This window comes from Nerophis ophidion, linkage group LG17, assembly GCF_033978795.1.
Source record: "Nerophis ophidion isolate RoL-2023_Sa linkage group LG17, RoL_Noph_v1.0, whole genome shotgun sequence".
Taxonomy (NCBI): domain Eukaryota; kingdom Metazoa; phylum Chordata; class Actinopteri; order Syngnathiformes; family Syngnathidae; genus Nerophis; species Nerophis ophidion.
Genome location: NC_084627.1, coordinates 41,008,459 through 41,032,773, shown reverse-complemented (window position 1 = coordinate 41,032,773; position 24,315 = coordinate 41,008,459). Strand labels below are relative to the sequence as shown.

General features: G+C 42.8%; 2 protein-coding genes across 2 annotated transcripts in view; one reads left to right on the top strand and one right to left on the bottom strand.

The window, feature by feature from the left end:
• Window positions 1–11,640, bottom strand: part of snx30 (sorting nexin family member 30) — a 35,710-nt gene extending 24,070 nt beyond the window's left edge. The window contains exons 1-2 of the mRNA XM_061876973.1: window positions 11,336–11,640; window positions 7,534–7,749 (exon numbers count right to left, since the gene is read on the bottom strand). Coding sequence (XP_061732957.1) covers window positions 7,534–7,749; window positions 11,336–11,494 — 375 coding nt within the window. The 5' untranslated portion in view covers window positions 11,495–11,640. The remainder of the gene's footprint in view (window positions 1–7,533; window positions 7,750–11,335) is intronic.
• On the top strand, window positions 11,589–23,316 carry inip (ints3 and nabp interacting protein). Its single transcript, XM_061876974.1, has 5 exons — window positions 11,589–11,734; window positions 11,821–12,017; window positions 16,403–16,499; window positions 22,897–22,984; window positions 23,063–23,316. Exons 2-5 carry the CDS (start codon window positions 11,993–11,995, stop codon window positions 23,159–23,161), a joined length of 309 nt encoding a protein of 102 aa, XP_061732958.1. The 5' UTR covers window positions 11,589–11,734; window positions 11,821–11,992; the 3' UTR covers window positions 23,162–23,316.
• The last annotated feature ends 999 nt before the right edge of the window (window positions 23,317–24,315 follow it).

Below are 24,315 nucleotides of genomic sequence, written 5' to 3'. Positions count from 1 at the left end.
ATACACGTTGCACCATTAACCACTTAAAATTCACATGTTGCACCATTAGCCACTTACAATACACATGTTGCGCCATTAGCCACTTAAAATACACATGTTGCACCATGAGCCACTTAAATAATAATAATAATAATGAATTAGATTTATATCGCGCTTTTTCTATTGTTATATACTCAAAGCGCTCACAGAGAAGTGGAAACCCATCATTCATTCACACTGAGCCACATAAAATACACATGTTGCGCCATTAGCCACTTAAAATACACATGTTGCGCCATTAGCCACTTAAAATACACATGTTGCACCATGAACCACTTAAAATACACATGTTGCGTCATTAGCCACTTAAAATACACATGTTGCACCATTAACCACTTAAAATTCACATGTTGCACCATTAGCCACTTACAATACACATGTTGCGCCATTAGCCATTTAAAATACACATGTTGTGCCATTAACCACTTAAAAAACACGTGTTGCGCCATTAACCACTTAAAATACACATGTTGCACCATGAGCCACTTAAAATACACATGTTGCGCCATGAACCACTTAAAATACACGTTGCACCATTAGCCACTTAAAATACACATGTTGCGCCATTAGCCACTTAAAATACACATGTTGCACCATGAACCACTTAAAATACACATGTTGCGCTATTAGCCATTTAAAATACACGTGTTGCACAATTAGCCACGTCCTGTTAAAATACACATGTTGCACAATTAGCCACTTCCTGTTAAAATACACGTTGCACCATGAGCCGCTTAAAATACACATTGCGCTATTAACCACTTAAAATACACATCTTGCACAATTAGCCACTTCATTAAAATACACATGTTGCACCATTAACCACTTAAAATACACATGTTGCACATTAGCCACTTGCTGTTCAAAGTCCAGACTCAAGGCCCGACACATCATTTTACATTTTTATCAATATCCGCTTGTCAACTTGACTTTTTAATTACAAAGCAAAGTACCCATAAATGTGTCAAAGTACCCATAAATGTGTCAAAGTACCCATAAATGTGTCAAAGAAATATCCTACATGCACAGGCAATTGTGTGGCAAATATACATGTATATTCATTTATTCACTGACTGCCATGTGGCCCTCAAGGAAAACCACTTTATTCAGAGCCAGTGTTTGCGTTCTACACTGCTGCTCAAATACTGGAAATACATTTCCACGGTCTTGCATTCAAAACACCTGGAACTGGAATACAGTTTTGGAATAGCTCGGCCAGAGCCCAGACCTAAATCTAATTAAAAATGTTGCCGGGTGAGAGATGTTCTTGTTATCTGACAAATATCATCTAAAAACACGTAGTGTGCTTCAACAAATGATCACTTGTCAAACTATTTTTTACAGCTTTTTTATTTACCAGATTTCTGTTTTTCAAGTGAGATGTACATTATTAACCAATATATATATATATATATATATATATATATATATATATATATATATATATATATATACATACATACATATATATATACGTACATATATATATACATACATGTATATATATACATACATACATATATATACATACATACATATATATACATACATATATATATATATATATATATATATATATATATATACATACGTATATATACATACATACATATATATATATATATATATACATACATATATATACATACATACATACATGTATATATATGTATGTATGTATATATATATATATATATATATATATATATATATATATAAATATATATATATCAACTATAATACATTATTAACCAGGGTGTGTTCACTTCCTATATACTACAGTATTAACCAGGGTGTGTTCACATCCTACATGATACATTATTAACCAGAGTGTGTTCACATCCTACATAATGCATTATTAACCTGGGTGTGTTTACTCCCTATATAGTACAATATTAACCAGGGTGAGTTCACGTCCTATATCAACTGTAGTACATTATTAACCAGGTTGTGTTCACGTCCTATATCAACTATAGTACATTATTAACAAGGGTGTGTTCACATCCTATATAGTACATTATTAACCTGGGTGTGTTCTCATCCTATATCAACTACAGTCAATTATTAACCAGGGTGTGTTCACATCCTATATCAATGATGGTGCATTATTAACCAGAGGGTGTTCACATCCTACATCAACTATAGTACATTATTAACCAGGTTGTGTTCACATCCTACATAGTACATCATTAACCAGGGTGTGTTTACATCCTATATAGTACATTAATAACCAGGGTGTGTTTACATCATATACAGTACATTATTAACCAGGTTGTGTTCACATCCTACATAGTACATCATTAACCAGGGTGTGTTTACATCCTATATAGTACATTAATAACCAGGGTGTGTTTACATCATATACCCACTAAATGTGAATTCTCCCTGCCCACTGGGTGTCAGTTTTCCTAGCCCTTTTGTGGGTTCTTCCGAGGATGTTGTAGTCGTAATGATTTGTGCAGTCCTTTGAGACATTTGTGATTTGGGGCTATATAAATAAACATTGATTGATACAGTACATTATTAATCAGGGCGTGTTCACATACTATATAGTACATCATTAACCAGTGGGTTTTCACATCCTGTATCAACTATAGTACATTATTAACCAGGTTGTGTTCACATCCTACATAGTACATCATTAACCAGGGTGTGTTTACATCCTATATAGTACATTATTGACCAGGGTTTGTTTACAACATATATAGAACATTATTAACCAGGGTGTGCTCCCATCCTGTATGGTACATTATAAACCTGGGTGTGTTCACATCCTATATCAACTACAGTCAATTATTAACCAGGGTGTGTTTACATCCTATATAGTACATTATAAACCAATGGGTGTTCACATCTTATATAGTACATTATCAACCAGGGTGTGTTCACATCCTATATAGTGCATTATTAACCAGGGTATGTTCGCATCCTATATAGTACATTATTAACCAGGGTGTGTTCACATCCTATATAGTACATTAACCAGGGTGCGTTCACATCCTATATAGTGCATTATTAACCAAGGTGTGTTCACATCCTGTATAGTAGATTGTTAACTAGGGTGTGTTCACATTCTATGCAGTACATAAATAACCAGGGTGTGTTCACATCCTATATAGAACACACCCTGGTTAATAATGTACTATATAAAATAGTACATTATTAACCAGGGTGTGTTCACTTCCTATGTATATCAACTAGAGTCCACAGAGCACTTGTGCAAATGGACCACTGTTAAAAACCCTCCCTTATTGAACACTATGTCTTCATATTTGCCTTGGATGTTTGTTTAAGGCCTTTCACCCTCAACACTCTAGTCACATAGCAACGGTCGCCATGACGCCAACAGGCCTGGACCTACAGTAAAGGAGCCGAGGCGATCAACCTGGTAAATAGAAGCTTTTGAATTTACCATCAAATCATTTCTCATAGGAGGGTTTGAAAGAAGAACCTGCGCCCAAAGTGGAATGAATGTGTTTCTTCAGCCGAGAGAATGACTTGGGGTGATTACCACAGGATGATGCTATCATTTGTCAACAACTGACAGCCTGCTACTGTATTTGACCTCTGGAACACATTACTGTTCTAGAAGTATGCCTTCATGTCATGGTAGTGAGAACTAAGATATTAACTAGGGAGAACACCATATAGACACATTGTTGCCTATAAAATACATTTCAATAATATTTTTCAAATATAAGTAATGGTCCAGGTAACTGTTCTTCGAAACTGAATTTAAAAAAAAGACTATTTAACATATAATTTGGGGTGTTCAATTGTGCTCAGCATCAGCAGTGAACTCCTAATAAATGTCTAAATAGCGCCTAATAACTGAGATTAATTCAATCAATCAAAGTTGACTTATATAGCCCTAAATCACAAGTGTCTCAAAGGGCTGCACAAGCCACAATGACATCCTGGGCTCAGATCCCACATCAGGGCAAGGAAAAACTCAACCCAATGGGATTACAATGAGAACCCTTGGAGGGGACCGCAGATGTTCACTGTAACACATATTTTTTTCTTGGAAGACAAAAAAAGAGGCCACCATTTGGGAAAGGAATTTAGTGAAACAAGCAACTACCAGGCTTGTGCAAAATTCCGATTTTGGAATTTGAATTGAAATGACTGCACGCCACGGGATGATTCAGAAGTGGAATTGAATTCATTGCAATTCAGAGAAATGTCTTACTGTCGGGTTATAAGAGGAATTTGTCCAACAAAGGATTTTGTCAGACAATACTTACAAAGACTAAAATTAGACACAAAAATGTGAAATAATTTCTCATCATTTCAGGTCACAATATCCCTGACTTTTAGTTTTAGACTTACACAACTGGCTAAAAGGCTGGTAGTCAGCTTGCTAACTGTTGCTTATCTCTTTTATAGAAGACACTTTTATTCTTATAGGGGCTGTTTGCAACTTTCTCAGAGTTAAAACCACAAACATCTTAGTGGTTTATTGGAAAATATGTGTTTACATTTTTACAATTACAAATGATATTGGATAAAAATAGCCTGGGTGACTCGCTGCACACGAACACTCAAGGAAGGCGTGGACACACAAAAGCGGTCCCTGGGAAGCAACTAACAATTTGCAGTCAAGTTGTTGTTAAAATACATTCAATCAAAGCTAATGCTAGTGACCCACATCACAATCGACACAAACTGCTATGTGCTGAAAACTATTAAGGGCAGGATATAATTGCTTTAAATACATTGAAACGTTAACGCTCTTTTAGCATCCACGTAATTATTGCCAACAGCCCTTTTAATTGTCTATTAAAAACATTTTCTCAAATAAATGTGTTCTGTGACTATGACGTTAATAATCATAATATTTAAATTAAATATGTAAAACAGCCATATTTTTAATTAATGATATGAACTTTTGTATTATGGTTAAAGGCCTACTGAAACCCACTACTACTGACCACGCAGTCTGATAGATTATATATCAATGATGAAATCTTAACATTGCAACACATGCCAATATGGCCGGTTTAGTTTACTAAATTGCAATTTTAAATTTCGCGCGGAAGTATCATTCGAAAACGTTGCGGTATGATGACGCGTACGCAGGACGTCCCGCATTGCAGAGGACATGTTGGTCCAGCACCGTTCACAGCAATAAGTTGTCTCTTTTCATCGCATAATTCCACAGTATTATGGACACTGTATTGCTGAATCTTTTGCAATTTGTTTAATTAATAATGGAGACGTCAAAGAAGAAAGATGTAGGTGGGAAGCGGTGTATTGCGGCCGCCTTTAGCAACACAAACACAGCCGGTGTTTCCTTGTTTACATTCCCGAAAGATGACGGTGAAGCTTTATTATGGAACAGAGCGGTCAAGCGGAAATGGTTCCCTACATGTCAACCGGCAGGTTTCGGTGAGAAAATGGCTCCTCTTGATGTGGAGGAGCAGCGGCTTTACTTTGAGCTCCTCCCGGATGGCAGACTTTCTGTCATGACCCTAAGCTCAGGACCATAGGTGAGGATGGGAACGTATATCGACCGGTAAATTGAGAGCTTTGCCTTCCGGCTCAGCTCCTTCTTCACCACAACGGATCGGTACAACGTCCGCATTACTGAAGACGCTGCACCGATCCGCCTGTCGATCTCACGATCCACTCTTCCTTCACTCGTGAACAAGACTCCTAGGTACTTGAACTCCTCCACTTGGGGAAGGGTCTCCTCCCCAACCCGGAGATGGCACTCCACCCTTTTCCGGGAGAGAACCATGGACTCGGACTTGGAGGTGCTGATTCTCATTCCGGTCGCTTCACACTCGGCTGCTAACCGATCCAGTGAGAACTGAAGATCCCAGCCAGATGAAGCCATCAGGACTACATCATCTGCGAAAACCAGAGACCTAATCCCGCGGCCACCAAACCGGAACCCCTCAACGCCTTGACTGCGCCTAGAAATTTTGTCCATAAAAGTTATGAACAGAATCGGTGACAAAGGGCAGCCTTGGCGCAGTCCACCCAATACAATCTAATCCATTATTATTCTTATATTGTAAAGCATCATTCTGGAATTCACCTACATTATCAATTGGAATTTCATTGAATTTCAATTTTACTTCCCTCATTTCAATTTGGAATTGCAAATCTAACTCCTGTGTGCAACCTCAATTCAATTTCCAGTAAAAACTTTGAATTTGACAGACATTCTCAACTACTTTGGGAGATTTGCACAAGCCTGCTGTCACTGAAATAATGGAATTCCATTGCTTAAAGGGGAACATTATCACCAGACCTATGTAAGCGTCAATATATACCTTGATGGTGCAGAAAAAAGACCATCTATTTTTTTAACCGATTTCCGAACTCTAAATGGGTGAATTTTGGCGAATTAAACGCCTTTCTGTTTATCACGCTGGAGGCGATGACGTCAGAATGTGACGTCGCCGAGGTAACACACCCGCCATTTTCATTTTCAACACATTACAAACACCGGGTCTCAGCTCTGTTATTTTCCGTTTTTTTGACTATTTTTTGGAACCTTGGAGACATCATGCCTCGACGGTGTGTTGTCGGAGGGTGTAACAACACTAACAGGGAGGGATTCAAGTTGCACCACTGGCCCGAAGATGCGAAAGTGTCTGCTGCCAGACCCCCATTGAATGTGCCAGAGTGTCTCCACATTTGACCGGCGATGCTAAGGCAGACATGGCACAGAGATGTATGGATAACCTGCAAATGCATTTGCAACGATAGTCAACGAAATCAAAAAGGTGAGTTTTGTTGATTTTGACTGATGCTAACACGCTATTTACCGGCGGTGCTAAAGCAGACATGGAACAGAGATGTATGGATAACCTGCAGATGCGTTTGCAACTATATTACGTTTCCTTCCACCCACATTTAATGCGAAAAAAACACTTACCAATCGACGGATTTAAGTTGCTCCAGTGTCAAAAGATGCGAAAGTCCTGATCGTTTGGTCCGCACATTTTACCGGCGATGCTAACGCAGCTATTCGGCCATGCTATGGCTATAAATAGCGTCAATAGCTATCCGCTCAATAGCTTCAGTTTCTTCTTCAATATTTTCATACTCCAACCATCTGTTTCAATACATGCGTAATCTGTTGAATCGCTTAAGTCGCTGAAATCCGAGTTTGAATCCGAGCTAATGTCGCTATATCTTGCTGTGGTATTCCCATTGTTTGTTTACATTGGCAGCACTGTGTGACGTCACAGGGAAATGGCCAATGTCTTCGCAGAGAGCCAAAAATAAGGCACTTTAAAGCTTTATTTAGGGATATTCCAAATCTAACTCCTGTTTGCAACCTCAATTCAATTTCCAGTAAAAACTTTGAATTTGACAAACATTCTCAACTACTTTGGGAGATTTGCACAAGCCTGCTGTCACTGAAATATGGGAATTCCATTTCTTAAAGGAAAAAATTAATGATCGGTACGTTGGCCGAACACAAGCAGTTCCTAGGGCTTGACCGTGTCACCATGACGGAAGTAAACAACAGACCATTGTGGACACTCGGTAGGTGATGTAGGTTTCCATGGTAGAGACGTGCTTCTTTGGGTCGTCCACCGTGACAAACAGATCACGGGTTTCAGTGGAAACGTAGTGGTCCCGTGGGTCGGATTCCAGGTCGTCGTCCAGCTGTAGCCTGTTGAACAGTGAGGACGCAGAGGCGGGACTCGGCGTGTCCACTGGCGTGCCGTTGGACAACCCTGCCTCCTGAGAAGACAGATGTATATGTCTTTAAAAAGGCTGAAGAGGAGGAAGAGCAAACAAAGGGGTGACAGAATGCTGCTGATTCAGTTGTTTGCTGCTGTGAATGAAGCTCTTGTTGGCGTCCCGCTTACGTGCTCGCCTTGCACCATGTGACCCAACATCTGCAGTCACCCTAACTGAGTGATGGCTGAGGCAAGAGAAATGGAGCAAACCTTGCACTATAATTATAGCAAAAGTGTACACAACTTACATTTTTCCCACTCAAAGACTAAAGAAATGAACGCCCCAAGTCTTTGCTTTGTCGCGCCAACACTTAAAAGGAGGCTGCGCTGGCAAATACAAAAAAATATAAGAGATTATTTTGAGGTCAACCAGATTTTACAGCCTTAGTCCCACATTTGTTTTGAAGCCAACAAAAAAAGGTTGAGAATCCCTTGGTCTTCCCTCCATTCCCCCTCCCTCGGCTTCAGAGTGTTTTTTTTCCCTTTTACACTGCGGCACAAAACCCTAAACTTGTAATCACAGCCCACGTAATTGCAGTGGCTTGCATCATTGTATCACAGGGATGAACAGCCAGGCCACTCACTCACAGAAAATAACACATTGACAAAGTCCAGAAATGTGTTTGTTTCTTTAAAAAGAAAATCTGGCAGACGTGTTGGTGTCGTTTTAGTGCTGCCTCATTGGCATTACATTTGTTGCACACTTTTTTGCCACGAGTGTTACTCAGAAGGTTAGCAACTAGCTATGGCAAACCAGGTATCTGAGTACATTTTTTCTTAATTATCCAAAGAGCAAAAAACATTATTGTGTGGTACCTCAACTTAAGAGTGTTTAAGATAACAGCTTTTTCTTATGCTTTAAAGGGCCTACTGAAACCCACTACTACCGACCACGCAGTCTGATAGTTTATACATCAATGATGAAATCTTCACATTGCAACACATGCCAATACGGCCTTTTTAATTTACTAAATTGCAATTTTAAATTTCCTGCCACGTATCCTGTTGAAAACTTCGCGGAATGACGACGCTTATGTTGACACGTGCTTGTGACATTATTGGTTGGAACAAACATGTTCTCCCAGGACCACTCACTGCTAAAAGTAGTCTGTTTTTATCGCATAATTATACAGTATTTCTGACATCTGTGTTGCTGAATCTTTTGCCATTTGTTCAATTAATAATGGAGACGTCAAAGAAGAATGCTGTTGGTAGAAAGCGGTGGATTGCAGCTGCCTTTAGCAACCGAAACACAGCCGGTGCTTCTTTGTTTGTTGTGAGGCTTTAACACAGAGCAGTCAAGCGAACATGTTTCTCTACGTCAACCAGCAAGTGTTTGGATGGGAAAATTGTGATATTAAGTCGGCTCTTACCGGAGACTTGAGCGGATTATGCGACCTCCTCCTGCAGCTGTCAAAAAGGCAGCTGTGATCTTGGCTCCTCCATTGACTTCTCTCAGAGACACTGGCGGTCACTGCAGCCTTCCGACTTTCAGGTATGACTTTATAATTTCACTAAAACATTATTAACACAATAAGCAGATAAGGGATTTTCCAGAATTTTCCTAGTAAATGTGTCTAATAACATCTGAATCGCTCCCACTGCCGTCGCCTGGAGCCACAGCCCTTTTTTTTTTTTGTGCTTCACTCTAACTTTCCTCATCTACGAATCTTTCAACCTCGCTCAACTTAATAAGGAAATTGTCGCTTTCTCTGTCCGAATCGCTCTAGCTGCTGGTGGCCATTATTGTAAATGTGAAGATGCGAGGAGCTCCACAACCCGTGACGTTACGCGCACATCGTCTGCTACTTCCGGTACAGGCAAGGCTTTTTTATTAGCGACCAAAAGTTGCAAACTTTACCGTGGATGTTCTCTACTAAATCCTTTCAGCAAAAATATGGCAATATCGCAAAATGATCAAGTTTGACACATATAATGGACCTGCTATCCCCGTTTGAATAAAAAAATCTCATTTCAGTAGGCCTTTAATGAATTATTGCAAATGACGAATTGACTTAGAATCGGGACGAATAACAATCGCGATTCAAATTTGAATCGATCTTTTGTGCACTTTGAGCAAAAATTATCAATTATTGCACACTAACAAAGTACTCCCACTTTTTTTTCTCAAACTATCCCAAACATACATGATAGACTGAGTTGTTTAAATAATAACAACCCTTGCTATCACAATGATAATAATAACAACCCTTGCTATCCCAATGATGTTGATAATAATAATAACAACCCTTTTTTGCAGGGTTTTTGCAGATTATGTTGTCCCGATGGCATTATCTGGTCGGGATCTTCAGCTCTCACTGGATTGGTTCGCAGCCGAGTGTGAAGCGACCGGAATGAAAATCAGCACCTCCAAGTCCGAGTCTATGGTTCTCGCCCGGAAAAGGGTTGAGTGCCATCTCTGGGTCGGGGAGGAGACCCTGCCCCAAGTGGAGGAGTTCAAGTACCTAGGAGTCTTGTTCACGAGTGAGTGAAGAGTGGATCGTGTTATCGACAGGCGGATCGGTGCGGCGTCTTCAGTAATGCGGACGTTGTACCGATCCGTTGTGGTGAAGAAGGAGCTGAGCCGGAAGGCAAAGCTCTCAATTTACCGGTCGATCTAAATTCCCATCCTCACCTATGGTCCTGAGCTTAGGGTCATGACAGAACGTCTGCCATCCGGGAGGAGCTCAAAGTAAAGCCGCTGCTCCTCCACATCAAGAGGAGCCAGATGAGGTGGTTCGGGCATCTGGTCAGGATGCCACCCGAACGCCTCCTGAGGGAGGTGTTTAGGGCACGTCCAACCGGTAGGAGGCCACGGGGAAGACCCAGGACACGTTGGGAAGACTGTGTCTCCCGGCTGGCCTGGGAACGCTTCGGGATCCCCCGGGAAGAGCTGGACGAAGTGGCTGGGGATAGGGAAGTCTGGGCTTCCCTGCTTAGGCTGTTGCCCCCGCGACCTGACCTCGGATAAGCGGAAGAAGATGGATGGTTGGGATTTTCCACAATAACCTAGGAAATTTGTCTAATAACAGTCCTCGTCTTTTCTTTTATTTTTCTTCTAGTCCTTCACTCTCACTATCCTCATCCACAACTTTCATCCTCGCTCAAATTAATGGGGAAATTGTCGCTTTCTCGGTGCGAATCGCTCTCGCTGCTGGTGGCCATGATTGTAAACAATGTTCAGATGTGAGGAGCTCCACAACCCGTGACATCACACGCACATCGTCTGCTACTTCCGGTACAGGCAAGGCTTTTTTATTAGCGACAAAAAGTTGCGAACTTTATCGTCGATGTTCTCTACTAAATCCTTTCAGCAAAAATATGGCAATATCGCGAAATGATCAAGTATGACACATAGAATGGACCTGCTATCCCCGTTTAAATAAGAAAATCTCATTTCAGTCGGCCTTTAATAATAATAATAATAATAATAATAATAATAACCCTTGCTATCCCAATAATATTTGTACTTCAAAATGGTTAAGTTTGAAAAAGGCATTTAGCACCAACAGGTTAGTAAAGATGAATGAATGAAAGCACCATCACTGCTCTTTTTCCTCACTTATGTCCAGCGACGCGGTGCCTACCTTGTGGCCCCCAAGGGTGACGCCGACATCCGGCCCCGCGGTGAGGCTGACATGTGGCCCCGGGGACAGAGGCTCCTCGGCGGCGGACAGCGGGTGGACAATGTCGCCGAGGTGCTTCTGCCCCGAGCTGGCCAGGCCTCGCGGGGCGCCGACACTCATGGTGCTCGGCGGGGGCTCGGCTGACTTTTGGCTGGAAGCGGAGGCGAAGTTTCCTGCGAGCGCTCGTTATGCGTCCGCTGCTCGGCTCCGTGTGTCTTCCGGTGCAGCTCGGAGCCGCTATTTGCTCCCGATAGTCAGCGCAGCTCTACTGCGCAGCTGCGGAAGTGAAACGCTGACAGCCCGGAAGTAAACACCGCGACTCTCTGTCACGACGAGACGCGCGCAATTACTTTGAATAACGTACGTATTTTCTCCCGTTAAATTGAGTTTGTAGTATCACGATGTGTTTGATAACGGTATGTATTTGATGTTTTTGGAATTGGAAGGTTTGTCGTATTTGTAATCAGGCATCCGCGCGGACACCTTAGTAGGGCGCCCGAGAGAAGCACCGCGCGAGGACACAAGAAAGCAGACACGTGGGTAGGCGACACGTTGCAGGCAAATAAAGCAAAGACTGACTTTATTATCTCCACTTAATCTCTCTTTTCCATCCTCGATATGACTGCTAATCCTCCAGGACCAGGTAAAGTTACTCCCTGTGCGAGTATGACGGCAGCGTCTTGTTGTGCTTTGTCGTTATCAAGCTTGCCGAACTAGCCATCCATTTCCTACCGCTTATTCCCTTTGGGGCGCTGTTGCCTACCTCAGCTACAACCCTGGACAAGTCGCCCCTCATCGCAGGGCTGACCCTCGCTATTTCACTCCTTTGCTCGCCGTTCTCTTTAAAGGCCTACTGAAATGAGATGTTCTTATTCAAACGGGGATAGCAGGTCCATTCTATGTATCATACTTGATAATTTCGCGATATTGCCATATTTTTGCTGAAAGGAATTAGTAGAGAACATCGACGATAAAGTTTGCAACTTTTGGTCGCTAATAAAAAAGCCTTGCCTTTACCGGAAGTAGCAGATGATGACGTCACTGGTGTGAGGGCTCCTCACATCATCACATTGTTTATAATGTGAGCCTCCAGCAGAAAGAGCTATTCGGACCGAGAAAACGACAATTTCCACATTAATTTGAGCAAGGATGAAAGATTTGTGGATGGGGATATTGATAGCGAAGGACTAGAAAAAAAAAATATATATATATGAATAAAGTTTTTTTTTTTTAAAAGGCGATTGCATTGGGAGCGATTCAGATGTTTTTAGACACATTTACTAGGATAATTCTGGGAAATCCCTTATCTCTCCATTGTGTTGCTAGTGTTTTAATGATTTAAATAGTACCTGATAGTCGGAGGGGTGTGTTGACGCCAGTCTCTGAGGGAAGTCACGACAGCTGCATGGACGGCACAAGCTCCACTGATCTCCGTTAGGAGGCGACTTTTTACCGCAATTTTCTCACCAAAACCTGCTGGTTGACATGTGGTAGAGAACCATGTTCGCTTGCCCGCTCTGTTCCATATTAAAGACCTTGCGTCGTTCCTCGTGCACCTGTCAAAGAGGCAGCTGCATACTCTCATGCCTCCTCCGACCCGCCACCCCTGAACGTGCGATGCTTCCACCGTGGAGGAGGGGGAAAAATAGGTCAGCACGGCCCAACCGGCTGCCTTCGCCTCGTCGAGAAACGTGGCTTCCCTCAGAGACACTGGCGGTCACCACACCCGTAGCCACACCCCTCCGACTTTCAGGTACGACTACTATGAATTGATTAACGTGGACCCCGACTTAAACAGGTTGAAAAACTTATTCGGGTGTTACCATTTAGTGGTCAATTGTACGGAATATGTACTGAACTGTGCAATCTACTAATAAAAGTATCAATCAATCAATCAAAGACTATATAATCTCACTAAAACACTAGTAACACAATAAGCAGATAAGGGATTTTCCAGAATGATCCTAGTAAATGTGTCTAATAACATCTGAATCGCTCCCACTGCCCTGTCTTTTTTTTTTCTCTAGTCTGTCACTCTCACTATCCTCATCCACGAATATTTTATCCTCGCTCAAATTAATGGGGAAATCGTCGCTTTCTCGGTCCGAACCGCTCTCGCTGCTGGTGGCCATGATTGTAAACAATGTGAGGAGCTCCACAACCCGTGACGTCACGCACACATCATCTGCTACTTCCGGTACAGGCAAGGTTTTTTTATTAGCGACCAAAAGTTGCGAACTTTATCATCAATGTTCTCTACTAAATCCTTTTCAGCAAAAATATGGCAATATCGCAAAGTGATCAAGTATGACACAGAATGAACCTGCTATCCCCGTTTAAATAAGAAAATCTCATTTCAGTAGGCCTTTAATGAGTTACTTCTTTTGCAAAATATTAGATTTTTATTTTTGTAATCAGCCTGACCTAAACCTTGATAATAATCTTTGTGATTAAAACAAGGTGTCATATCATTTGGCAAAGTTTGCCCTGTTAAACTAACTAGGTTAGATATAATTACAAAATATTGTAAATATCAAGAGTAAGATTATTAATACATTGTTAATATTTTAGTGGGCCTCCTGTAGTTTTCTAAAAGTTTAAAATCCCCAGATCTAGATGACCAGGGTGGGCTAAATAGTTCAGAGACTAAGAGGAGTTGATGTTGCCAGCGCAGTAAACATTGCTATGCATTCAATTCCTGATATTAACTGCATGGTTTCTTTTCATACCAGTCCACAATGGATAAAAAGTTCTTCACTTTGAAAAAAGCAGTTACGTCGTCATTCTGCATAAGTCAGGGGTCGGCAACCCGCGGCTCTTTGACCACTCTGATGTGGCTCAGCTGCATACTATCCGACCGCCCCGACCCCTCTGGTAGGTTTCCAGATTTCAGTGCCTCTACCAGAAATCTCCTGTCGTGAACATTTTTCGATTTTCACCCAGACATCAACTTTAAGGGCTTGCCGTGATGTCAATGCCTCGACACCCTTTCTACATGTCATCGCGCCAGGATTTGCACCATGTTATTTGCGTGCCGGCCGGCCGGTCACATTTTGGATGCGACCTCTATCTAAATGCATACGCAACTGCAATGCATACTTGGTCAACAGCCTTACAGGTTACACTGAGGGTTGTGATATAAACAACTTTAACACTCTTACTAATATGCGCCACACTCTGAACCCACATTAAACAAGAATGACAAACACATTTCGGTAGAACATCCGCACTATAACACAACATAAACACGACAGAGCAAATACACAGAATCCCATGTATCCCTAACACTTCCAGGCTACATTATACACCCCTGCCCTCCCTCCAAACCCTGTTCACCTCAACCGACGCACGGAGGGTTGATGGTAGCTGGGTGTTTAATGTAGCCCGGAATAGTTAGGAATACATGGGATTCTGGGTATTTGTTCTGTCGTGTTTATGTTGTGTTATAGTGCGGACGTTCTCCTGAAATGTGTTTGTTATTCTTGTTTGGTGTGGGTTCACAGTGCAGCGCATATTAGTAAGAGTGCTAAAGTTGTTAAAACGGCCACCCTCAGTGTGACCTGTATTGCTGTTGAATAAGGATGCCTTGCAGTCACGTGTGTATGCAATAACCTCATCAAACATTTCTTTGGGCTGGCAAGCTTTTAGTAAAAGTTGTATATGGCGCTAGCGGTTGTGCCATAATTGTACGCCGTTATTATTGTTCATTGGGTGAACAACAGCGTACATTCGAGAGAATAATTACTCTGAAATTCGTTAGTCTCCCGGAAAAATTGGAAGGGTTGTCAGGTGTGACGCTGTCAAACGGCATTCATATAAAACTCGCGGGTCACACTAACATAAAATTATCATATTACGGTGCGGGCCGCGTGTCTTAGACCCCTGGTTTATACATAGCACAAAGCAGAAGAAAACTCTGTATGCAGTATTATTTCATTATAAATTTCAAAAGAGTTATGTGGCTCCCATTGTTTACTTTACTTTGTGGAATGGGTCAAAATGGCTCTTTGAGTGGTAAAGGTTGCCGACCCCTGGTATAAGTGGATCAAATTGCTAACCTGACTCTGGCCAGATCCTTGTAGTTGGCTGACCTCCACACAAGGATGTGGGACTTCTCAGTGGGAGATGTATTTCAGAAGGCGGGGCTTTGTAAAAAAAATCCTTGTATGTGATTGGATGAAGCACTTGTCCATTATCTTGAATGAGGCGCTACTTCAAGCCCTCTCATGGACATCAAGCCGTGACGCTGATGAGAGCCACGCTGGGAAATCCAAAATAGAACAGCTGACATATTGGATAACGACAGAGTGAATAGTTCTCCGTTCATCTTTTAAATAATTAATATTTGATAGATTGGACACAACAGTTGCAATAGCAGAATCAATGTCAGCACGCAACTCCTCGCTGCGTGCCGCCATCGTTGTTTCTATCGAACAGTCGCTTCGGCGCTACGTCACATCTATGAAATCCCGCCCGGCGATCCTGATTGGTTCATTATTTTTTACTATCTTGAAGGAGTTTGCATTGCCCTCCAGCCCAGATCCTTGTGTGGAGCTCAGTGAACTACAAGGATCTGGCGAGAGTCAGGTTATCAAATTGCAGGATCTGCAGAAAAAGGCGTTAGCTCTCCAAAGACATTCATGCTGACATCTGCAGCATTAAGGTACGATGCTTCCTTTTTATCAACTGTGCAGAAGATGGCTTAATTGTGTTAACATGATGGATTAGTCTACATTTTAGTGTCCATTTTCATGACCCAAGAAAACATATTTGCTTGGGAAGCCTCATCAAAGCGATGATGAGGTCATATCTGCTTTTTAAAGGGCCGCAACACCAATTGAAGTGTGTGGACAACAAGGGAGACTGTCGGGGGGAAAAAACACACGTGGTTAAATTGGAGCATCGTCGTCAGCCTATGAGCTTCTCAGCTCAACCTTGTACATACACAGTCTGCTTATGGGTGTATTCAGAGTTGCATGTGTAATAAATACCACTGTACTAATAATTATGTTCTTTTACTAACTGCAGTCTTCCAGAATAAGGCCCGTGTACAAATCCTGGCTGAGCTGGAGAAAGAGAGAAAACGCTTAATGCAGAATACGTCAATGACCACTCCAGGAGCCAGGTAGCTAAGTATCACAGTGTCCATTAAAGTCACACTAACCAGGTAGCTGAGTATCACAGTGTCCATTAAAGTCACACTAACCAGGTAGCTGAGTATCACAGTGTCCATTAAAGTCACACTAACCAGGTAGCTGAGTATTACAGTGTCCATTAATGTCACACTAACCAGGTAGTTGAGTATCAATGTCCATTAAAGTCACACTAACCAGGTAGTTGAGTATCACAGTGTCCATTAAAGTCACAGTAACCAGGTAGCTTAGTATCACAGTGTCCATTAAAGTCACACTAACCAGGTAGCTGAGTATCACAGTGTCCATTAAAGTCACACTAACCAGGTAGCTGAGTATCACAGTGTCCATTAAAGTCACACTAACCAGGTAGCTGAGTATCACAGTGTCCATTAAAGTCACACTAACCAGGTAGCTGAGTATCACAGTGTCCATTAAAGTCACACTAACCAGGTAGCTGAGTATCACAGTGTCCATTAAAGTCACACTAACCAGGTAGCTTAGTATCACAGTGTTCATTAAAGTCACACTAACCAGGTAGCTGAGTATCACAGGTGTCCATTAACCTGTCCCTCCAGAAATATTCAATTTTGCAATTCTACCAATCCCCGTGAAGTACAGTGGGGCAAAAAAAAGTATTTAGTCAGCCACCGATTGTGCAAGTTTTCCCACTTAAAATGATGACAGAGGTCTGTAATTTTCATCATAGGTACACTTCAACTGTGAGAGACAGAATGTGGGGGAAAAAAAATCCAGGAATTCACATTGTTGGAATTTTAAAGAATTTATTTGTAAATTATGGTGGAAATTAAGTATTTGGTCACTTCAAACAAGGAAGATCTCTGGCTTTCACAGACCTGTAATTTATTCTTTAAGTAGCTCTTCTGTCCTCCACTCGTAACCTGTATTAATGGATCCAGTTTGAACTCGTTATCTGTATAAAAGACACCTGTCCACAGCCTCAAACAGTCAGACTCCAAACTCCACTATGGCCAAGACCAAAGAGCTGTCGAAGGACACCAGCAAAATAATTGTTGCTAGCACATTTAGTCCAAGCCACATTGCGTAGCTCAGACTTACTTCTGACTACAGTGCTCTAAGCCCTCTGGGTAATGTAGTATACAAACATTTAGCAACACACCTGAGTGCTTACGTCCTAGTTTGTTCTTATGTATTTATTTAACCTTTATAAATCCATGGCAGAGCTATTAAGAACATCATTCCCTTTGCAATGTTGACCTAGCAAATAGGCAGCATTTACATGATAGAGACGTAGAAGTGTGGTGATCATTTCTCATTATCTCATTCACCAACAAAAAATTTCGCTATACATCGCTGTCAACAGTTCACAAATGCTTTTAACATGCAGGCGTAAATGTATAGGAACATAAGTGACGGGTTAAGTTGAACAAACACTTGAAGCATATACAGAAAATGTCTGCAATGATGGAGGACACTGCATTGATTGATTGATTGATACTTTTATTAGTAGATTGCACAGTACAGTACATATTCCGTACAATTGACCACTAAATGGTAACACCCGAATAAGTTTTTCAACTTGTTTAAGTCGGGGTCCACGTTAATCAATTCATGGTACAAATATATACTATCAACATAATACAGTCATCACACAAGTTAATCATCATAGTATGTACATTGAATTATTTACATTATTTACAATCCGGGGGGTGGGATGAGGAGCTTTGGTTGATATCAGAACTTCAGTCATCAACAATTGCATCAACAGAGAAATGTGGACATTGAAACAGTGTAGGTCTTATTTTGTAGGATATGTACAGCCAGCAGAGAACATAGTGAGTTCACATAGCATAAGAACAAGTATATACATTAGAAGTACATTTGAGTTGTTTATAATCCGGGGAGATGGGATGTGAATGGAGGAGGGTATTAGTAAAGTGTTGAAGTTGCCTGGAGGTGTTGTTTTAGAGCGGTTTTGAAGGAATATAGAGATGCACTTACTTTTATACCTGTTAGGAGTGCATTCCACATTGATGTGGCATAGAAAGAGAATGAATTAAGACCTTTGTTAGATCGAAATCTGGGTTTGACGTGGTTTGTGGAGGTCCCCCTGGTGTTGTGGTTATGGCGGTCATTTACGTTAAGGAAGTAATTTGACATGTACTTTGGTATCAAGGAGGTGTAGCGGATTTTATAGACTAGGCTCAGTGCAAGTTGTTTTACTCTGTCCTCCACCCTGAGCCAGCCCACTTTGGAGAAGTGGGTTGGATTGAGGTGTGATCTGGGGTGGAGGTCTAAAAGTAACCGGATTAGTTTATTCTGGGATGTTTGGAGTCTAGATTTGAGGGTTTTGGAGGTGCTGGGGTACCAGGAGGTGCAAGCGTAATCGAAGAAGGGTTGAATAAGAGTTCCCGCTAGAATCCTCAAGGTGCTTTTGTTGACCAGAGAGGAGATTCTGTAGAGGAATCTCGTTCTTTGGTTGACCTTTTTGATCACCTTGGTTGCCATTTTATCACAGGAAAGATTAGCCTCTAGAATGGAACCTAGGTAGGTGATCTCATCCTTCCTGGTGATAACAATGTCACCCACTTTTATAGTGAAGTCACTGACCTTCTTAAGTTTGATATGGGACCCAAATAGGATGGATTCCGTTTTACCTAAGTGTATGGATAGCTTGTTGTCAGCAAGCCAGGTGCAAATATTGAGGAGTTCAGCACTGAGGATTTGTTCCACCTGTCACTTGTCCTTGCCGGATACCAGCAGGGCCGAGTCATCCGCATACAGGAACAATTCACAGTGGCATGCTGATGGCATGTAATTCACGTATATTAGGAACAGTAAAGGTCCTGGTATACTGCCTTGGGGGACTTGCAGACAATAAGGAAGCCATTGGTGGTGTTTCTTTTGATAATGACAGTAGGTCTGGGTTAGTTTTTGCTTCGCTTGAAGTGACAACAAATGTGTGAAGAATGTACTACCAACCTGTCCAAAAGAGATTAAACCTCACAGGAATGAGGCAAAAATACAACCTTACCTACATTCTGATTACTTGTTACTTTTATTGGTAATAATGAATGAATACATTTGACACAGAGTATGTGCCATCTAGCGTGTACTTTAACTCTGCTTTAAGAGGAATAAACCTCAACACAGTATTTGTTTTCCTTTTAAACCAGGGGTCTCAAACTCAATTTACCTGGGGGCCACTAGATGCAGAAACTGGGTGAGACTGGGCCGCAAGAAAATATTTCGTGAAAAAAATCTAACATGCACTTTTTAACGAATTCCCCTTCTTTGAATGGCTTTCCCGCCCTAGCAACATGCTTGCCAACTCTCGCGATCTTTCCAGGAAACACCCGAATATCAGTGCCCCTCCCGACAATCACCCGGGGCAATCATTCTCCTGGTTTTCACCTGGACAATAACATTAGGGGCTTGCCGTGTTGACACTGCCTTTAGCGTCCTCTACAACCTGCCGTCTCCTCCACTTTTCCACCATACAAACATTGTGCCGGCCCAGTCACATATTGTATGAGGATTCTGCAGATCCACGGAAGTGACTGCAAGACATAGTTGGTCAACAGCCACACAGGTCACACTGAGGGTGGCCGTATAAACAACTTTAACACTGTTACAAATATGCGCCACACTGTGAACCCACACCAAACAAGATTGACAAACACATTTTGGGAGAACATCCGCACCGTAACACAACATAAACACAACAGAACAAATACCCATAATCCAATGCAGCCCTAATTCTTCCGGGCTACAATGGGGGGCAGGGTTGGAGGGGGCGGGGGTGTACATTGTAGCCAGGAAGAGTTAAGGCTGCATGGGATTCTGTGTATTTGTTCTGTTGTGTTACAGTGCGGATGTTCTCCCAAAATATGTTTGTCATTTTTGTTTGGTGTGGCTTCACAGTGTGGCACATATTTATAACAGTGATAAAGTTGTTTATACGGCCACCCTCAGTGTGACCTGCGTGGCTGTTAATCAACTATGCCTTGCAGTCGTTTACTGCGTCTACAGAAGTCAAATACAACATGTGGCTGGGCTGACGCGTGTGTACAGGTTGTAGAGGACGCTAAAGGCAGTGCTTCAATGATGCCCCCTTAATATTGTTGCATGGGTGAAATTTGAGAGTTAAGTGGACAGGTACCGACAGGCCAAGCGGTGTGCAGCTTCAGCGGTCGCGGAGGCAAAAACTCGGACATGGGAGGAGTTCGGGGAAGCCATGGAAAACGACTTCCGGACGGCTTCGAAGCGATTCTCGACCACCGTCCGCCGCCTCAGGAAGGGGAAGCAGTGCACTATCAACACCGTGTATGGTGCGGATGGTGTTCTGCTGACCTCAACTGCGGATGTTGTGGATAGGTGGAAGGAATACTCCGAAGACCTCCTCAATCCCACCAACACGTCTTCCTATGAGGAAGCAGTGCCTGGAGAATCTGTGGTGGACTCTCTTATTTCTGGGGCTGAGGTCGCTGAGGTAGTTAAAAAGCTCCTCGGTGGCAAGGCCCCAGGGGTGGACGAGATCCGCCCGGAGTTCCTTAAGGCTCTGGATGCTGTGGGGCTGTCTTGGTTGATAAGACTTTGCAGCATCGCGTGGACATAGGGGGCGGTACCTCTGGATTGGCAGACCGGGGTGGTGGTTCCTCTCTTTAAGAAGGGGGACCGGAGGGTGTGTTCCAACTATCGTGGGATCACACTCCTCAGCCTTCCCGGTAAGGTTTATTCGGGTGTACTGGAGAGGAGGCTACGTCGGATAGTCGAACCTCGGATTCAGGAGGAACAGTGTGGTTTTCGTCCTGGTCGTGTAACTGTGGACCAGCTTTATACTCTCGGCAGGGTTCTTGAGGGTGCATGGGAGTTTGCCCAACCAGTCTACATGTGCTTTGTGGACTTGGAGAAGGCATTCGACCGGTGCCCCTCGGGAAGTCCTGTGGGGAGTGCTCAGAGAGTATGGGGTATCGGACTGTCTTATTGTGGCGGTCCGTTCCCTGTACGATCAGTGCCAGAGCTTGGTCCACATTGCCGGCAGTAAGTCGAACACATTTCCAGTGAGGGTTGGACTCCGCCAAGGCTGTCCTTTGTCACCAATTTTGTTCATAACTTTTATGGACAGAATTTCTAGGCGCAGTCAAGGCGTTGAGGGGTTCCGGTTTGGTAACCGCAGGATTAGGTCTCTGCTTTTTGCAGATGATGTGGTCCTGATGGCTTCATCTGACCGGGATCTTCAGCTCTCGCTGGATCGGTTCGCAGCCGAGTGTGAAGCGACCGGAATGAGAATCAGCACCTCCAAGTCCGAGTCCATGGTTCTCGCCCGGAAAAGGGTGGAGTGCCATCTCCGGGTTGGGGAGGAAACCCTGCCCCAAGTGGAGGAGTTCAAGTACCTAGGAGTCTTGTTCACGAGTGAGGGAAGAGTGGATCGTGAGATCCACAGGCGGATCTGTGCGGCGTCTTCAGTAATGCGGACGTTGTACCGATCCGTTGTGGTGAAGAAGGAGCTGAGCCGGAAGGCAAAGCTCTCAATTTACCGGTCGATCTACGTTCCCATCCTCACCTATGGTCATGAGCTTTGGGTCATGACCAAAAGGATAAGATCACGGGTACAAGCGGCCGAAATGAGTTTCCTCCGCCGTGTGGCGGGGCTCTCCCTTAGAGATAGGGTGAGAAGCTCTGCCATCCGGGAGGAACTCAAACTAAAGCCGCTGCTCCTTCACATCGAGAGGAGCCAGATGAGGTGGTTCGGGCATCTGGTCAGGATGCCACCCGAACGCCTCCCTAGGGAGGTGTTTAGGGCACGTCCAACCGGTAGGAGGCCACGGGGAAGACCCAGGACACGTTGGGAAGACTATGTCTCCCGGCTGGCCTGGGAACGCCTCGGGATCCCCCGGGAAGAGCTAGACGAAGTGGCTGGAGGAGCACTGAAAAGTAAGAGTTTCCTGGAAAAATCGAGGGTATACAAGTACGACGCAGTAAAGAGCCATTCATATAAAACTCGCGGGCCGCACCAACATTGAATTTTCATAGTAAGGTGCGGGCCGCAAGATAACGTCTCGCGGGCCGCGTGTTTGAGACCCCTGTTTTAAAACCTGTGACATGTGAGGTTACCAAGAACACTTCAACCACTGCTAATAAAATCATAGGTCGATTCAATGTTGTCGGACAAAAAAAATAAGCCTACAAACATTGCAACCTGCTTGATTTAAATATGGCAAGAGTATGTAGAACAGTCCTTAGGTCAGGAAGTTAAAATGACCAGGGCTTCTTTTGTTAGGAGGTCAATCCTTTAAGGTAATTATTGACCTAATGTACACCCTTAGAAATGTCATTTAAAAGTGATGGATTGTAAATTGTCATCTAAGAGCCCCTGCTCTGTTTCTCCTCATCTTCATCTTACAGCAGCCCGATTTCTCGGCCCAGCATGAAAGAATTCCGGGACAGTGCAGAGCAGCAGCACATTGTTGTCCAGCAGAAAGCAGCCCTGCAGGTGATGCACGTTTTTTATCGAGGCCATAATCCATCAACTAAGACACAGCTGAAACTAGTGTGCGCTCTTTCCTTGCAGCATGCACATGCACACTCGTCAGGCTTCTTCATCACTCAGGACTCCTCATTCGGCAACCTCATCCTCCCTGTGATTCCACGCCTGGACCCTGAGTCGTGACGCACGCTCCCAGGTTTCTTAGCATGTGACAACATACAACCTACCAAGACTGTACACCAGTCTTCCATGCCATCACTACCAAACATAGGGCTCATTATTTCGTACACATTGAATTGTTTGGAATGCTGTCTAGGTAATAAAATTCTAATATTCAATTTGATGTTTTTTTTTTCATCAGTTTATCTTTAAATGTACTGTTTATTTCGGAGCCTTTTGAAGAACTCACAGGACACTACATTAGGTCCCCTAATTACAGGTACCGTATTTCCTTAAATCGCCACCAGGTATATAATATACGCCTGCCTAGAATTACTGCCGGGTCAAACTCGTTCGCAAAATATTATTTTTATTAGGGCATGTCTGGAATTTCCGCCGGGTCAAAGTCGGTTTGCAAAATAATTAGCATATGCCTAGAGTTTCCGCCGGGTCAAACTCGTCACGTCACGAGTGACACTTCACCTGTCATCATTTTCAAAATGGAGGGGGCTGATTTCAATAATTTAAAATCGCATAAAGAGAAGAAGATTAAGAGCTATTCAGTAGGATTTAAGGTCCAAGCTATTGAATATGCTAAAAAGAACAGTAAGCAGCTATGTTTTATTAACATACCGTAGCTGCGTGTGTCAAATATGAGTCATTAAATGACTCCCGCCTCCTGGTGCTAGAGGGCGCTAGTAATCCTTCTTGCGACTACGGTACTCGGCTGCAGAAGAAGTGACCATAAGCAGCAAGAGTTGTGATGTTATGAGCCAGGGAATATAAGAACTACACTACCCAGCATGCAACAGTAGTGACAAGTATGCGTGGTAGCCCGGAAAAGTGTTGTTGTATGTCGCCATGCTGGCGAATGTTGTTATGAACATGCTGTGAAAGTAAACATCCAGAACTCAGCCAACACGCCTCGTCTGCATTATTTACAAATAGACAACACAAGAGTGAGCAGTGATCGTTTATTTTTTCCTCTCGCTTGCCCTTTTAACATGGAGGATTACATATCTAAAATAAAACTGTTTTCTAAACTGGACTTTCAATCAAAGCAGGAAGTAATAAAGGAAGATCTCCATCGAGACAGAGAGACTTTTAAAAATGAAGAAAGATAAGGAAGACTTCTATAAACAAGTTATCAATGCTTTTGATCAGAAGGAGCTGCGCAT

Excerpts from the sequence above, each read along its gene's own strand:
- inip (XM_061876974.1), top strand. The coding sequence starts at position 11,993 with ATGACTGCTAATCCTCCAGGACCAG. Across the intron at positions 16,500-22,896 it reads ATGACCACTCCAGGAGCCAG|CAGCCCGATTTCTCGGCCCA; the intron begins GTAGCTAAGTAT and ends TTCATCTTACAG. Across the intron at positions 22,985-23,062 it reads AGCAGAAAGCAGCCCTGCAG|CATGCACATGCACACTCGTC; the intron begins GTGATGCACGTT and ends CTTTCCTTGCAG.